The following is a 16440-nucleotide window of genomic DNA, read 5'->3' on the forward strand; positions in this document are numbered from 1 at the left end:
CGGCGCGTCGACTGGAGTATATAGGTATAATGAAGAAATCGATGCTTTAATAAAAAACGAAATTGCTTCTTTAACAAACCATTACATCTCTATTGTTGCCTTTGTTGTTTTGTGGAGATTATTGTAACGGCTTTCTGGAGTGTTTGGTTCCACATTATTAAAAGGTGTTAACAACCAAGAGCGAAGGGGATATCCCGAATCTCCTGTAAAGAATAAGTATTTCCCCAAAGTGTAAGGAACTACATTTATTAATAAATGTGTCACACACCCAATACTAATCGATGTAATTGCTGCATAAGACCATTGACATTTGATTGATTCCATAAATAGGAAAACTCAATTCCTCAAAACCTTCCCCTTTGAGGAATTGAGTCGTCTATTTCCTATATGGTTCATCACCCCATTTAGAGAATGGAACAACAACGAGTTTTTTCTGATATAGGTATATCTATATGCATCGTTAGTACCTACTTCCCGGATACCTTGCTTTCACATTTAGAATGTTGAGGCTGCTGTCACATATCTAACAACATTTTTGTAACGTTATCCACTCATCTTCCATTCTTTAAACTTACCGACTGCACATTAATAGAGTGGTAACCATTTCGGTTTATATAAAAATATTCAGGATGCTCCGGATCCTCAATTTTCGGAGGAAAAATGGGCACATGCGTGCAGTCTATGCACCCTATAGTTCCCGGAAAACCAAATTACGTAAAAAATCTAAAATCTTGAATGGCCAAAACGTTTATCAATTCTTCTATTTTCGATAAAATTTTTAAAATTGACGATCAACTGGTCACTATACTTTATATTCAAAGCAAAACGCATTCGAATATCAAATTACGCCAGCTATCTACCGCTCGCAAAAAAGCGAAGGATATTTTAAGAGCGCGCAAAGAAACGTGCTGTCAAAATTTGAAACAAACTACTATTCGTATTGTTCCGTATACGTTTCTCATTTGCGAGCGCTCAAAAATTGATCCCCTGGGCGTTATGAAACGGCTAATTCGAATATGGGTGGAAAAGGGCCCCAAGAAGTGTAAACTTCGTGCAGTTTCCATTGCAGATATATCAGTTAAGGCGCGTCCAGACATGGCGAACGAGCGCGAACAAGCGTTGGCGAACGCAAACAAGCATCGACGAGCGGAAAGCAGAGAGATTTTCTTTAAAACGAGCGCGAACGAACAATTCGCGGCCATTTTACCATTCGTTTGTGTTCCACAGTTTTCTGTTTTCGAGCATGGATTCGACTCGAAAGAAAAAAATAATAGTAGCAAGTGCTGCGTTTTTGTTTCTGAAATTAAACGAGAAAAAACGCAGAAGGCGCCGTCGATGGTGGATGACATCAATATTTAGAGACAGAGAAAACCGTAATGCTTCAGAATTATTGCTTACCCTTACACAAGAAGATTCCGGGCATTTTACAAACTTTTCCAGAATGACTGCCACTGATTTTGAAGAATTGTTGCAATTAATAGGACCAAAAATAGAAAAAAAAGGACACTTATTACAGAGAAGCTATTCCAGCAAAAGAAAGACTAAGTGTGACTTTAAGATTTCTTGCAACAGGGGATTCCTACGCCAGCCTTAGTTATCTATTTAAATTTTCAAAACAAGTTATTGCAACGATTATTCCTGAAGTTTGTGCTGCGATAATAGACGCTCTACGACATGAAATTAAGGTAGGTAAGATACTTTTTTATATTTATTTCACCAATTGCTATATGCATAGGTTAGGGATAATGTTACAAAAAATATTACATTAAAACTACCGATGCCTATTGAAAATTTGTGAAAAACGTAAGTAACGAGGGTGCTGCAGATTCTTCTGTATGTCTGTCATTAGACTCGTGAACTGTAGATCCCATGCTCATTGCTGAAACTTGTTCTGCATGTTGCAACGGAGCTGTCTGCATAGGAGTTGGAGTTATCTGATGGTTACTCGCCGGTAGGCTTTGATTAGTTGAAAACTGTTGCTGAGAATTTTGATTAGGATTCCCAAGGCTTAGTGAAGGTGAAGGGAATGGTGTCACCGTTGTTGAAGAATGCGCAGAAGCCGAGCTGGAATACTGAGGCTGGAACTGTGATTGCATATGTAATAATGGCTGCCTAAATCTTCCCATTTCAGCGTCAAACAGATTTTGATTTATATAATGCTTGGCTACAATTCTCGAGTGACTATCTAATGTTCTCAACGTTTTCGCAACGTATTCTCCAAATACATCATTATCATCACGAGTAACTGGACGTTCTGATGCAGTCGATTTCAAAATACTATAAACTTCATCTATTCTAGGATCTTCTTTAGGCCTCTTGGCACACGATGATTTTGAAAACAAAGGTTGTTTTAGAGTGCTTTTTGTAGTCGTGGTAGATAAGGGCATCTCACTTTTTTCTTCGTCACATTTGCTTCCAGTTTCCTTTGAGGTTGCTTCCTTTAAGGTTTTATCATTCCTTTCTTCATCTTCACCATCGCCCAGGATTTCATCGTCACCTTCACCGAGGAGCTGCTGGGAATCCTAAAAACCAAGGAAAAACATACAAAAGGTTAAGTTACAAAAATTAATGGTTTTATTAGTTTTGTTCGTGGTCTTGGTGATTAATTTTGGTTAGTTTGTTTATCGCCGCTCTTAAAATTATTTTTGAGTATTACAGAAAATAAATATCTATCAGGTAATTCTCTTTGTTCCAGACACCAACTTCCAGGGAAGAATGGCTCAAAATTTCGGAAGATTACTACAATTTATGGAATTTCCCCCATTGTTTAGGCGCGATAGACGGGAAGCACATAGCTTTACAAGCACCTATCAACAGCGGTTCCGACTACTTTAACTATAAATCGCACTTCAGTATTGTGTTAATGGCAGTTGTTGATGCAAATTACAAATTTATTTATGCAGACGTCGGTTGTCAAGGACGTATTTCCGATGGTGGTGTGTTTAAAAATACTAGTTTCTATCTTGACATGGAATCAAATTCTTTAAACTTGCCAGAAGAAGCGCCCCTCCCAACAACCAATTCTGTCGCACCTTACGTGTTTGTAGCAGATGACGCGTTTCCGCTTATGAAAAATATTATGAAACCCTATACAGGATCCTGGGAAAAAGGTACAAAAGAAAGAGCTTTCAATTATCGACTGAGTAGAGCGCGACGAATTGTTGAAAATGCATTCGGCATATTATCGTCTGTATTCAGAGTGTTCAGGAAACCAATGCTGTTAAATCCTGATAAAGCAACTCTTGTTGTGCTTGCATGTTTATATCTACACAACTTTTTAAGAAATCGCAAAAACTATAATAATTTTACCGAGAAGTCAGGTGTAGAAAAAAAAAGTACGCAAGGGAACGATTACCAAGAAAGATCGGCGTTTAGCTCTTTTCGATGTATTCCTCGAAAAACAGCCGAAAATGTAAAAAAAATCAGGGATACGTTTGCGGAATTTTGCAAAACAGAACGCGTTTCATGGCAAGACGATTATGAGTAGGTTATCTATATATTGTTATTAACTATTATTGTTCGTTACGGTAAAATATGTATCTGAATAAAAATTCTTACTTCTGAAGTATTTTGTGTTTTCCGTGGAGTATAACGATCTGACATAAATGCCAAAGCATCATAAGCAAACCAGGTGGGAGTATATTTGTCAGCTGTCGCCATGCCTGAATGAGTAACATCTTTGACTTTTTGTCTCTCCCTTCTATACGACGCCTAAAAAAAATAATAAATATTACATTACCTACAGACCATATACCTAAAAATAGGTACCCACCTATGCAAAAATCTGGAACTTTTAAGTTCAATTAAAATTTTAATAACAAAGAAAATTAAGGAACAATGTTTAATAAATCATTAACTTACCTGTAAACTCTTCCATTTCTTTTTTACTTCTTCTGGTGTACTATTGTAAGTACGAGCTAATTCGGACCACGCATCATTCTTTTTCCTTGTAATTTTGTAAAAGGGATTTTGGCTATCCCATAGCATTGCCAACTTTTCCACATCTTTTATAAAAGAAATAACTATGTCGTTGGACCATTCCATGAGGCTTAACACGCAAAATCAATCAACACTGCTAGTTTAACTCAACCTGTTGACTCAACTGCCACTTTTCGTTTGCAAATGCAACAGCGACCGTTCGTTCCCCGTCCAGACCTGACGATCGCGATCAAACACGAACGAGCATTTTCCTTTGATGTACCGACCGACGGCGGATCGCGTTCGCCGACGTTTGTCGTTGCTTCTTCATGTTCGTTTGCGCTTGCCGCTACGTCCACACTTGACGAAATTCTCGTGCTCGCGAGTGCTTGTTCGCGCTCGTTCGCCATGTCTGGACGCGCCTTTAGATTGTCCATAATAAGTCAACAGCATTATCCCAAAGAATTTAGCAGAAGACCTAGGCCTTTAAAAATGTTTAAATTTTGGAAAGCTACCGAATTCCGATCATTTGTTTTATACCTTGGGCCAGTTTGTCTTCATGGTATACTACCAAAAAAATTATACACACATTTTCTATTACTTCATTGTGCTGTGTATTTACTTAATAGTGAATATTGTAAATCTGAAATATGGAGAAACTCTGCTAACGATTTATTGCATTGTTTCGTTGAAAATATTTCCCAAAATTACTGCAAAGAACTTCTAGTTTATAATTTTCATAACCTTCTTCACTTAGCTGCTGATGCAGGACGTTTTGGTTGTCTTGATAACTTTTCATCCTTTCCATTTGAAAATTTTCTTGGGAAATTAAAAAGAATGGTACGTGGTCCTAACAATCCTTTGCAGCAAGTTTCTAAACGGTTAAGAGAGTTAAGTGGTGATGACATTCCAAAAAGTAATCCAGAAAGTGCAGTTAAAAGAAAAAGAGGTAAAATCACTTCAATAAGATTAACGAACCATTGCGTTGTGGGTACAACACGAGCCGACTCTTGCTTCTTAACAAAAAATGATGATGTTGTTATCGTAAGATCAATTGAAAATGATGAAAAATGTTTGCTTTTGCCGAACTTTTGTGAAAAGACGAGTAATTCATATGTATCTTTACCATATTGTAATATGCAACTTTTCCATTGAAAAATTTATATTTTTTTAATTTTAAAATAAAAATTTATTTTTCTTTGGATACTTTATTTTACTTAATTCCTGTCCAATAACGTAAACAACAATATATTGTTTAAATAATTGTTGGCTAATGAGGAGGAGAAGTGGTAGGCCCACTGGAGAAATAATGTGTTGGTCCTACTATGATCAATAGGGTGTTTTCACATTTTTTAAAAACTGGACAAAACGAAAGCCCATTGGCCGTATAAACGAGCTACACATTTTAAAAAAAATATCCGAGCCTTCATTTTCGAGTAATTTCAAAATAAAATTCGAAATCAGAAATTTGCCGCGTAAACGGACAGCCGCGCGTTTGTACGGTCACCTGTTCTCAACTACGTCACAGTGCATGTAAACACTGGAACTGTCATTATAAACAGCACGCGTTCTACGGTTTTGATTTGTTTTCTGCAGTGAATTTATGTTTATATAGATTGTTTTTATTACTATCAATGACTACCTAACATTGTGCATGTTTAAAAATGTATGGCCTATAAAAATTGTTATTAAAGAGCTACTCAGCATAATTTTATAGATAACAAATTACCTGCCGCAGCCGCACAATCTTTGCAGATTACATTTACTATTTTTTCTTCCTCCTCATCGACAATTAAAGATACGGCATAATTCTTCGAACGGACTCTGTGTTCTGGGCATATTTTGCACTGTAAAGTGCACAAAGGGCCCTCCCTCTTCAATTCCACATATCCAATGGCGTTATCACCATATGCCTCACGAGTTGCTCTGTTTTTGAAACATTACTTTAGATTTAGAGTTAAGAAACGTGACATTCTTAAACTATTTGGATTTAGATTGCACTCTACTGAACCCTAACTAAATTTATTTTTGTTTAAGAACTTAACCTCTAATTAACGTGACGTGAAAAAATTAATAAAATTAACTACTTAACACCATCCAACTGTTTGTACATTACTTAAACCATCTTAAAGAAACGCATTTCGCGATAATTTATCACAATATTTACTTACGTTGTTGCCTTCACATTTCTGAATTCAGCTGCATTAAAACGATCATCTTCTTTTATAAATTCCATCACCATAAAAATGTCTACGGATGGCAAATTGTTTGAGGACGCTTTCACAAAGTTCTCTGAAGACATTTCAAGTTTATAATCCACGAAACAATCCCGCAATATAATTTAAACATACGACACAACACTATCTACCAAGGTGAAAAGGTAAACAATCCGCCATTTATATACGGTGAGACGTCACATCGCATTGACCAATGAAATTGCGTTTAGATTTCCCTTTGAAATTGTTGGTTTTAATGAGTTTTCTAAGTCTTATTGCATTATAAATACTTAAATAAGTATATCGTTTTTTAATGAGCCCATACCGTTACGCTCACCTTTATGTATAAAATACAGTACAAATTAGGTTAGTACGAATATATTGAAAACACCCTATTGGTTGGGCCATTGTTGGAAGGTTGTAAGTTGGCCAACAGTTGGAGTGCCAAGTCTTACCGTTGACCAACTGTGGGAAGAATAGTTGGGCCAACAACTAACCAACCGTTTTTGCTGTTAGGGTAGTCGTGTATTGATCCGAGATCGAAGATTAATTCTCGTTTTCTATAGACAATTCAACTCATGTATAAAAAATCACATAAGCCGCAGTGTAATTGTCACTTTGACAGCGGCAAAAGTTACCTGCAACTTTTCCAGCGACAAATGCACTAGTGGTTTTTTCACTTATTCATTTTCGAACCAATAATCGCATTATCCTTACCCATATGACTAGTTTGACATCTGTCAATAATTGATTAGTTTGGTGAATTTCTTGTTCGTTAAATTGTCCTGCCGAATTACACTCGAGGTTTGTATTTAAACCGAGTAAATTTGGGTTGTGGCAATTCAAATCTGTTTCCTTTTAGCAATTGGACTCGAAAAACTGTCAACCTAAAAATGCTCCACCTGCGGTGTCGCATTTTTATTATTTGACAGTTTTTCTCGTCTAATTGCTAGGCAACAGATTTTCATTACCTAAACAACCCAAATTTACTCGGTAAAATACAAACCTCTTGTGCAATTATAAGTGAAAACGTCACTTGTCAATCCGAGATTACTTCGATCTGGGATCAATACACGAATATTAGCACGGGCATTAGTGGTGTTCAATGCTTGAATCGATAGGCAACGATTTATATCTCTTTGATAACTTTATTGCACCACAAGGTCGATACGATTACTATCGATACCGAAAAAATGTATCGTCGAAATTCACTTCTTTATGCTGTTCACAGTTTCAGCAAAACCGATCGCGATAGGTACGTAGCGTAATCGAAACCTATATGTCGTCGATCCGGAAGAAAAGTGACTTAAGTCAAAAATAGCCGATTTATACGGGAACGCTTTTAATTTTTGTTTAAAATAAAACTTGAAGTAGAGAAATAACTAATTTAAATATGGATTAGCCGCTTTCGATATACTTTTATTTAACCTTTGCAAGTGTAATTGTAAAAGGTACTTTGATTAATTGTCGATCAAACTTTTTTTTCAAATAGTTATGACACTTTTCTTGCAAAATCTATAATGGAAATTCTAAATAATACACCAAGATTTATTGCCTTATTTTATTAGAAAAATGAAAATAATAGTCTAACAAAGCAAGTAACACTATATTCGAACGTAGATAATAAAAATAAACATTTTTTGGTATAAAAAAGCATTATAGTGCATTATAATAATCAAAATAACATTTAGAAATACTGTTTTTCTTGAATAGAGATAGTAAAACTTTTTTCTTTTTGTCTGTTATGCCCACCTTTTGTTGATATGCGTTCTTTAATGATATTTCTTTATGTTCTCCTCCTTTTCGTTTTCTTTTAACGAGATCAATGACCTTAAATTCAGATTCTTTATAGGAATCCTTGTAATACATTTTTCCGGGATGATCCTTTATAAGTTTAATAATTTTTACATCGGAAATTTTGAAAATATCTCCCTCACTATTTTTAGAAAAATTTATAAAGTTAAGGTCATTTGTCAGTTCTTTAAGATCAAAAAAATCTTCATAGGACAGTTCATGTACTCGGTAAGGCTTTCCAGATTTCTTTGCTGTTCGAATTAAGGAGACATACTGCTCCGGAATTAATATTGGTCCAGACTTAAGCGATCTCGTAATGTGGCGTTCAATTACTGAATGGGCACTATCTCCTTCATTTTGACTGTGTCCAGTTATTAGATATTTATGTGTAATACTGTTAATATTTTTATATTGAGATACTGCATACGAATACATAGAAAACATGAAACGATTCTTTTGCTGCCCAGCACAGTTATCAGAGTAAAAAACAATATCTATAATTTTGTTTTCAGCAACGGCTTTTTGGTTTTGGTCTTGTAGGTATCGCAATATACATGATCCAATTTCATTTACACCTCTATTTGCTTGGCCTTCATGCCAGACGTAGCATTGGACGTCCGTGGTATTTAAATTGAACACAGTCAAATTAAACACGTTCAGTTTAGAAGAATAGTAGTATGTGGATACGTCTCCTCTGGGACAAGGTAAAATCGCTTGTAGGTCATACACGGCTACAATACTTTCAGACTTTTTGTCGTTTTCTTTCTCTAATCTGGACAGCTTCTTTTCTTCGTGGTGTGCGTCATACTTGATCTGAAGCTCCAGTTTCTCTTGATCATTAGAATTTTTGTAGGAATTACAAAGCTCGCACTGATCTTTTTTTGGTGAAAAGAATGAAATGTTAAATTCTTGATTAAATATCCTGGAGAACATCACATAGTTGGCAGTAGGAAGTTTTTGTTCTCTGCATTGATCAGTGTAATCCCTATGTATCTGGGCAATAGATTTCCCACCATCAATGTATTCTTTTGTAGTTTGTGAGCGACAATAGTGGCTTTCTATACGAGGAATCATTTTTATGAAGTTTCTTACTCCCTCTTTAATTCCTTCGTCCACATGTGGATGCTTGTTATGCTTTCCTCTCAAGTCCTCAGAAATCATCTGTTGAGACAAAAAACTTTTCTTTTCTATAACAGTGCGGATTGGTCGATCGTTTATAGCTAAAGTTGCCTTAAAGAAAACCTTACAAACCCTAACTTTTTTACCCATTATATCAAAATGAAAGGCATTGTTTTGGCGGCGGTTGCTATTTTCCCTAGTATACCGGTACTGAGGAATCACAGCTGTCATGGAATTTAGCAGAAATTCCCGTTGTCTCTGTATGTTTCCCATATTCCAATAGTCTTGAAAAATTATTTCTCTTTGGTCTTGGGTAATTTTTTCAAAGCACCTAAGCCTGCATTTATCATTGCATGGTGGTTGAATTTCTCGTGATTTGAATTTCTTTTTACTTTTTGAACTTGACTCGTAGCTTTTGCCAGAATTTCGCAGCTGCTTTGCGATATTTTTTCGCCAGCTGGCAGGGTTGCTTATTTTTTTTCTTACATTTTTTTTCTCTTCTCTTGGGTAACTAACTTTTCTGCGTTTACTTTTTCGTTCATTTTCTTTATCCTCATCTTGTCCTGTAGCAAGTGATTCATCATCATCGGATTCACCATCGCTAGAAGTAGAAGTACCGACTTCAAAATCTGGATCGGCAAACGAATCATCAGAGTTAATGTCGTAATTAGAATTACTTAGAGGCTGATTTTTTTTTAGATTTTGAAGATGAATTAGATGAGCTACTACGTCGTGAAGAGTTGCTTGATGGTGAACTTCTTGATAAGCTGAGTGTGGTTGCTTCTGTAAATTGGAAAAAACAAGGTACACTTAAAATGCTTTAATCCGTTAAGATAATATTACGCAAATAAAAACTAATGAGCAAAAACGAATGTAATAGTTATAATTTTTATATTAACTTTTAATTTAAGTTACTCACCGTCTATCGATTTCCAATCTGGCTCCTGTTCAGGGTCCTTTTCAATACTGCCTTTGTTTGAATCTATCGTGTTTTCATACTGACTGTTTTCGCCTATTTTTTCAATATTATCCGTATTTTTTTCGGGATTATTGTCATCCAGTTGATCTTGCAACGTGGCATCACAGTTATCTACATAAATTGATAATTTGCAATATAAATTACTAACAAAGATCGGTTAGGTACCTTTTGAAGCATTTGTCTCTACTCCGGTGCACTTGTTATGGTCTTGCTGTTCACAAGTACCATCATTTGTATTTATTGTCGTCTCTGTAAGTGTTTCCCTTTCTATTTTAGAGTTGTTACGAAATAAACATCCCAAAGTTCCTGACGTATCTCGCGCTATTTGTAATATTAGCTTGGAACGTTTTGACATCTTTAGTCAAGAAAAATGACACAATCACAATAGTGACACAAAAATATCAACCAAATTCACCGTTGAATCTAGAATAATGTCACATTTCAAAATAGTACACAGAAGTGATCATAAATCTTACCTTATCTAAACAAGAAAACCGTCACAACTTAAAAAATGTCACTTTTCTTGCACTAAAATGCACAAACTGAAGTCACTTCTCAAAATAGGTCGTTTTTCTCGCAATAGTGTTAAGTGTATGTTGTCTTTCGCAGAGCAAACGCGTAACTGAAAATGTGACACTTTTGCTGACGCACATCAATATTATTTGCACTGACAGAAAAGCGACACTTGTACCATCTAGCGGTCATAAGGTGTAATATAGTTAATACGTTTTTCCTGATCAAAGTTGATAACTTTTTAAGTAATTTCCTGCGTATAACTTAAAATACGTGTTTTTTGAGTTGTGTCACTTTTCTTCCGGATCGACGATGTGTATATTGCCATTGAGAATTACCCCATCAAAACTTATAAAAATATGACTTGGGAATTCCGTTATGTGCCAATAGGACCCAATCATTACACATTACAATATAATACGCTCCAATCAGCATTCCCATACAAATTATTCATTTCCCAACCATTTCCAATGAAATTTGTCCCAATAGAAACTTATTAAGATTTGATTAGGAAAGTCCACTGGATACCAATAGGATTCATTCGTTACGGATAAATACACAATAGAAACTTATTTATATCCTATAGAATTCAACCACTTCCCAACCATATTCTATAAAAACCTATAGAAAGTTTAGGGAAAATATTCTATAAATAGAAATGTGATTCATTGTTTTAAAGTTCCTTTTGCGGCTAGGAGAACTTCAGAAAATGTCAGAATTTCGCAAACGCAAAAGAGTTAATAAGCAGTACCTTGTACCAAATGTGAATCCCTTAGTTAGTGAAAGAACAATACGACATTGGAAACAAGTTGGTAAGATGATAAATATTGATTGTAAATATTGATCATTAGCCCTTGAAGACTTATTACTTTCTCACTCTCAACTTTGCAACATGGTATACATAGTAAATATTAGCTTTTCTTTAGACTTCTATTCAAAAAATGTGTTGACTAATGGTATTATAATATGCTCTATTGCTCTTTAGTATTAATAGCCGATAGTAAGTGTTCAAACTCCACATTAAATTTGTGAATATTGTCAATTGTACAGCATTGTTCGCAAATTTCTGCAACAAACAGAACTTTCCGTTTCAGATAACATTCTAATAATTTCAATATCTCAGTATCTATTGAGTATTGGGCCAAAGTTTACTAGGTATAAGTTAGTAAATATTATTTTTATCACCTACGCCCACTTCTTGTGAATCTTGCTGTACATAACATGCGATAAGTAACATTACACAACAAAGTTATTATTCTAGGCATATCGGTAAGCGTAGACACCGCAAGTATCTCAGCTCAAAATTTAGAAAACTCTCAGAGTGATGATATAAATGAAGCAAATGACGATAATTTGGAAATAAACCAACCACATGACCTAAAAAATACTATAGATGATCATATAATCCCAAGTGAGAAAAATTCAGATGTCGATGTCCACACGAATATTCCAAATGAAGATTCATTTGAACAGTTATGGAATAATAATGAAGAATATATTTTTAAAGAAGCAAAACTTACCCAAAAAGATGTCATGTGTATGGTATATGCCTTAAGTTTACAACACGGATTTACAAATGAAGCACAACAAGATATATTTGAAATGCTTAAGATATGTTCAAATAGTCTTGATGATGACTTATTTGACACCTCTAAGTATTATATGTCTAAAATGTTCGATCCTGATGACAGCGCTGTTCAATATACATTTTATTGTACAAAATGTAAAACAAAATTGGAGGAAAGTGTTACAAAAAAAAAATTTAAAAATCATATATCCATTTGTCCTAATGAAAATTGCCGGGAAGAACATCATTTAACCATAAATAGTGAAAATGTTTACATAATGATAGATCCGACACCCAGGATTGAATATTTGTTAAAAGAATCTGTCTTATTAGATCCAAAACCTTCAGAAAATAATTTAATATGTGACTATTATGATGGTGAAGTTTATAAAAACTTAAAAAATAAAGTAAAGTTTGATTTGACATACAACTTTAGTACAGATGGGGCTGCTATTTTTACGTCCTCCAAAAAGTCAATGTGGCCTGTTCAACTTTTCATTAATGAGATTTGTTCAAAAGATCGGTTTCATAAGTTGGTGTTTATAGGTGTTTGGGTTGGCAAATGTGAACCAGATGTACATTTAATGAACTTGATTATAGATGAGTTTAATGTAACGGCAAAGAAACTTTACGAAATTGGTGTAAAAGTTCGGTTTGACGAAGAAGAAAAGACTTATAAATTACTACCACTCTTTTGCTCAGTGGATTCAGTAGCAAGACCTGTAATTCAAAATCGTTTGAAATTTAATGGGTATTATGGATGTAGTTGGTGCTACCATTCAGGTACAAGTGTAATCAAGCGTGTAAAGTATGTGCATGAAGAAACTCCATCTACTTTAAGAACACACGATCTGCATATGAGAGACTTGAGAGAGTTACACGCTCAGAACTATGAAGTTACTAATATTAATGGAGTAAAGGGGCCAGCATCTATCTTATTAACACCGTACTTTGACATTGTGTGGTCATTTCCGCTAGATTATATGCATGGCGTTTTATTAGGTACATTGAAGAACTGCAGAAAATTAAATATCTATTATCTTTTTTCCTTTCAGGTGTAGTGAAACAACTGTGGGATCTCTGGATTTCATTTAGCAACTCAAGCAAACACACATATTATATTGGTAGACCTAACGATATTCAAGCAATCAACAAACATCTGTGCAACATAAGGCCGCCAAATGAGATACATAGGGCGCCCAGATCTATAGGGAATTTCATTAAGCTCAAACGTACCTAAGATATGTAAACAAACAAATGGTTATAGACCGTTTGTATGGTAGGGTGATTTAATTTCGTTTATTTTGCTTTGTTATCGTGTTTAATCTGCTTGTGTTAAAATTTTGAGAAATTTAAGTAATTAATTAACAAGTGTAGTGGGTATGGCGAATACATTTTGCTGTGTACCCGGGTGTAACTCTTTGAAGCGGCGAACCCCTGATATAAGTTTCCACAAATTTCCTAACGTCAACGACACAGTACGAATTCAGACAAAATTGGGCGTTTGGGAAATCGTAAATCGCAGATATATTTGGAAAACTAAACTTCGAATAGGAAAAAACATTAGTGAATTCATGAAAGTTTGTTCATTACATTTTACTGAAAATGATTTCTTTACAAGTAAGTAAATGAAAAAGTGTGAAACTGTTATGATTTTATTTTGTATTTTAGTTCGTCAAAGGAGGAATTTGAAAAAAAATGTTATTCCTACGATGTGTTTACCTAACCCTGTTCATGGTTCAGTACAGGAATTAGCACCATCGAATCGTGGAGTAAGATTATCAATACGAAACCAAATGAAAGAATTAAGGGATATACCGGCAACCGATCCTGTAACTGAAGACAATTGTCATGAAAATATCGACACAGTGCCCACCACTGAGGAACTACAAGCGGCTGATGCATTATTAACATTAATACAAACTGAAAGTCAAAACAGTGAACCAAAAACTTTCAGAGACTTTCAAATTCAAGTCAATACACCATCAAAGTTGACATTGTCCCACTTTATTCAAACTGAAAAAGCTTTAACAAGTTTAACCGGACTGAATAGTTTTATTTTGTTGGATGAAATTTGTGCGTCTATTGCAATCATATATAAAGATGTTCGAATACATAAACTATGTGTCAAGGATCGAGTGTCATTAACATTTACTAAACTAAAATGTGATGTGAGTTATACTATCCTAGGAGTTTTATATGGAATAAGTAGTGTCCTGTGCAGAATTTATTTTATAGAAATGATAAAGTTACTTTCCACCATTTTAAAATCAGTGATCGTATTTCCGTCAAAAATAGAAAATTCACAAAACATGCCAATCTGTTTTGAAAAGTTCCAAGACACTCAAATCGTCTTAGACTGTACTGAGATATTTATTCAGACGCCAAAATGTTTATGTTGCCGAATACGGTTCTATTCACACTATAAAGGTGCACTTACAGTAAAATTTATGACAGGAGTTTCTCCAGCAGGTTTAGTAACTTTTGTTAGTAAAGCATATGGAGGGAGAGCATCGGATAAAATTATTTTTCACGGAAGTGAATTAATCAAAAAATTAGAAAAAGGTTCTGCAGTTATGGTTGACAAGGGATTTTTAATTGAAGACATTTGCAAAATGTATGAGATTAAGCTGTATCGTCCACCATTTCTTCGAGGTAAAGCACAATTTGACGAAGGAGAAGCAATGTTCACTAAAGAAATAGCATCTGCCAGAGTGCACATTGAACGCACTAATCAACGCCTCAAAATTTTTAAAATTCTAGGAGGGAAACTTCAGTGGAATCTTGTACACTACATTGATGACATTATAATAATTATTTGTGCAATTACTAATTTGTCAGCACCAATTTTAGCAGAGGATAAATTTTTAAAATAATATTTTTATAACAATTTATGTATTACACATTACATGTAACATTTTTTTAAAATACTTTCCTTTAACATTAAACAATAAAGTTTTTGAAAAATCGTAATTATATGGTACATCTAGAATTAACATGCTTTTATCAAAAGAACAATAAATAATAAATTTGCAATTAAATACATTTAGCATCGCCATCCCAAGTTGCACTTGTGCAAAATATTTGTGTTTTTTTTTTAATTCATAAATATTGTCTTCAAGTTGCAAGTATTTTAATTTAGGTACCACACTTCCTATGGTCTCTGTAGCACCTAAAACAAGTCATTTAATTATTTTAGATTAATAATAAATTGCAACATACCTGCAAATGGGCATTTAATTTCGATTAATTCTTTTGGATTACCGTCTTGGTCAACAATTATTCCATCAGGTGAATAACCAAGCCAGGAATTAAAGTGAGAAACAACCAATCCACATTCTACAACTTTCAAGCCCGTAGCATCCATAAAAATCTGTCGGGCAACAGCTGGTTCTTGCTCAATGCCATGCTTAGTAAATTTATTCATGAAACTTATTGGATTAAAATAACGATTTGCTTTTTTTTGCCAATCATCTGATTTATACGTATATAGTTCATAAATTCGTGAACCTGTAACCCTAAATTTTCTTTCAATATTCCAAAATTCTTTTGACTGTTTAGTTTTAAGCAATATTTCGTCAATATCTTTCAATAAGTGTTTATCGAACAATTCTTTACAACAAGAACCTATGAAATTTACATGAAAATGATACAATTCCATCATTAAAATTGATTGCGTTGCGTGATTTAAAATGACTACATCATGCTCATCATATGGAGTAAACACTTCTTCATTCTCAAAGGTGGAAAGGTTTGTGCAACGTCGTCCTGCCCTACAAAGTTCATTAACATAATATACATTGTAACATTAAATTGCTCACTTGTGTAATGCCAATGCTGAATTTGGCAATTTAGACACCAAATTATCGTGTATGCCCATTAAAATTGCCTCGTCCAATTTCATACCATCACTTTGCTTTATGCACGGCATTTCTTTAACAGGAATTGCTCTATATTTATCTTGTGTTTTGCCTTTCTGAGCAGACCATGTGCATTTAATATCAGTTTGCGAAACTGCTTCAAGTTTATCGAGGGAAGTCCTACAACAAGGATATCAAAATATCATCTGTTTAACCTGCATAGATTAAATAAAACCTTGAACATTGTAGCAAAACTGCTGAAATATGCTTGCATCGACCACTTTGCCCAGCTTTACAAGAACATGCAAACTTTTCTACAACCCACTTTTCGTCATCATGCACTAAAGTCCCTTCGATTTTATGTGGTGCACTTTGTAAGGCACTCGTTTGTAAACAAAGTGCATACAACGTTAGACGATTTTCCTCCTTGTTTGTTACTCCACACAGTATGATGTGTCCTGCATTAAGAACATG

At 34.5% G+C, this 16440-nt stretch overlaps 2 protein-coding genes, 1 long non-coding RNA gene and 1 pseudogene across 3 annotated transcripts; 2 read left to right on the top strand and 2 right to left on the bottom strand.

The window, feature by feature from the left end:
• The first annotated feature begins 1095 nt into the window (after positions 1-1095).
• Positions 1096-3500, top strand: LOC116164610 (annotated as a pseudogene).
• LOC116164702 lies at positions 3500-4073 on the bottom strand. Its single transcript, XM_031478941.1, has 2 exons — positions 3862-4073; positions 3500-3711 (listed from the first exon to the last, which is right to left on the bottom strand). Exons 1-2 carry the CDS (start codon positions 4042-4044, stop codon positions 3523-3525), a joined length of 372 nt encoding a protein of 123 aa, XP_031334801.1. The 5' UTR covers positions 4045-4073; the 3' UTR covers positions 3500-3522.
• A 9267-nt stretch (positions 4074-13340) lies between these two features.
• Positions 13341-15009, top strand: LOC116160103. Its single transcript, XM_031473244.1, has 2 exons — positions 13341-13726; positions 13778-15009. Exons 1-2 carry the CDS (start codon positions 13489-13491, stop codon positions 14980-14982), a joined length of 1443 nt encoding a protein of 480 aa, XP_031329104.1. The 5' UTR covers positions 13341-13488; the 3' UTR covers positions 14983-15009.
• Positions 15010-15509: 500 nt separating this feature from the next.
• On the bottom strand, positions 15510-16433 carry LOC116160104. The gene is made up of 3 exons (XR_004143137.1): positions 16202-16433; positions 15928-16146; positions 15510-15879 (listed from the first exon to the last, which is right to left on the bottom strand). It is a non-coding gene; the product is annotated as an uncharacterized LOC116160104 (long non-coding RNA).
• Between the last annotated feature and the right edge of the window lie 7 nt (positions 16434-16440).

The sequence above is a fragment of the Photinus pyralis genome, unplaced genomic scaffold, assembly GCF_008802855.1.
Source record: "Photinus pyralis isolate 1611_PpyrPB1 unplaced genomic scaffold, Ppyr1.3 Ppyr1.4_LG1, whole genome shotgun sequence".
Taxonomy (NCBI): domain Eukaryota; kingdom Metazoa; phylum Arthropoda; class Insecta; order Coleoptera; family Lampyridae; genus Photinus; species Photinus pyralis.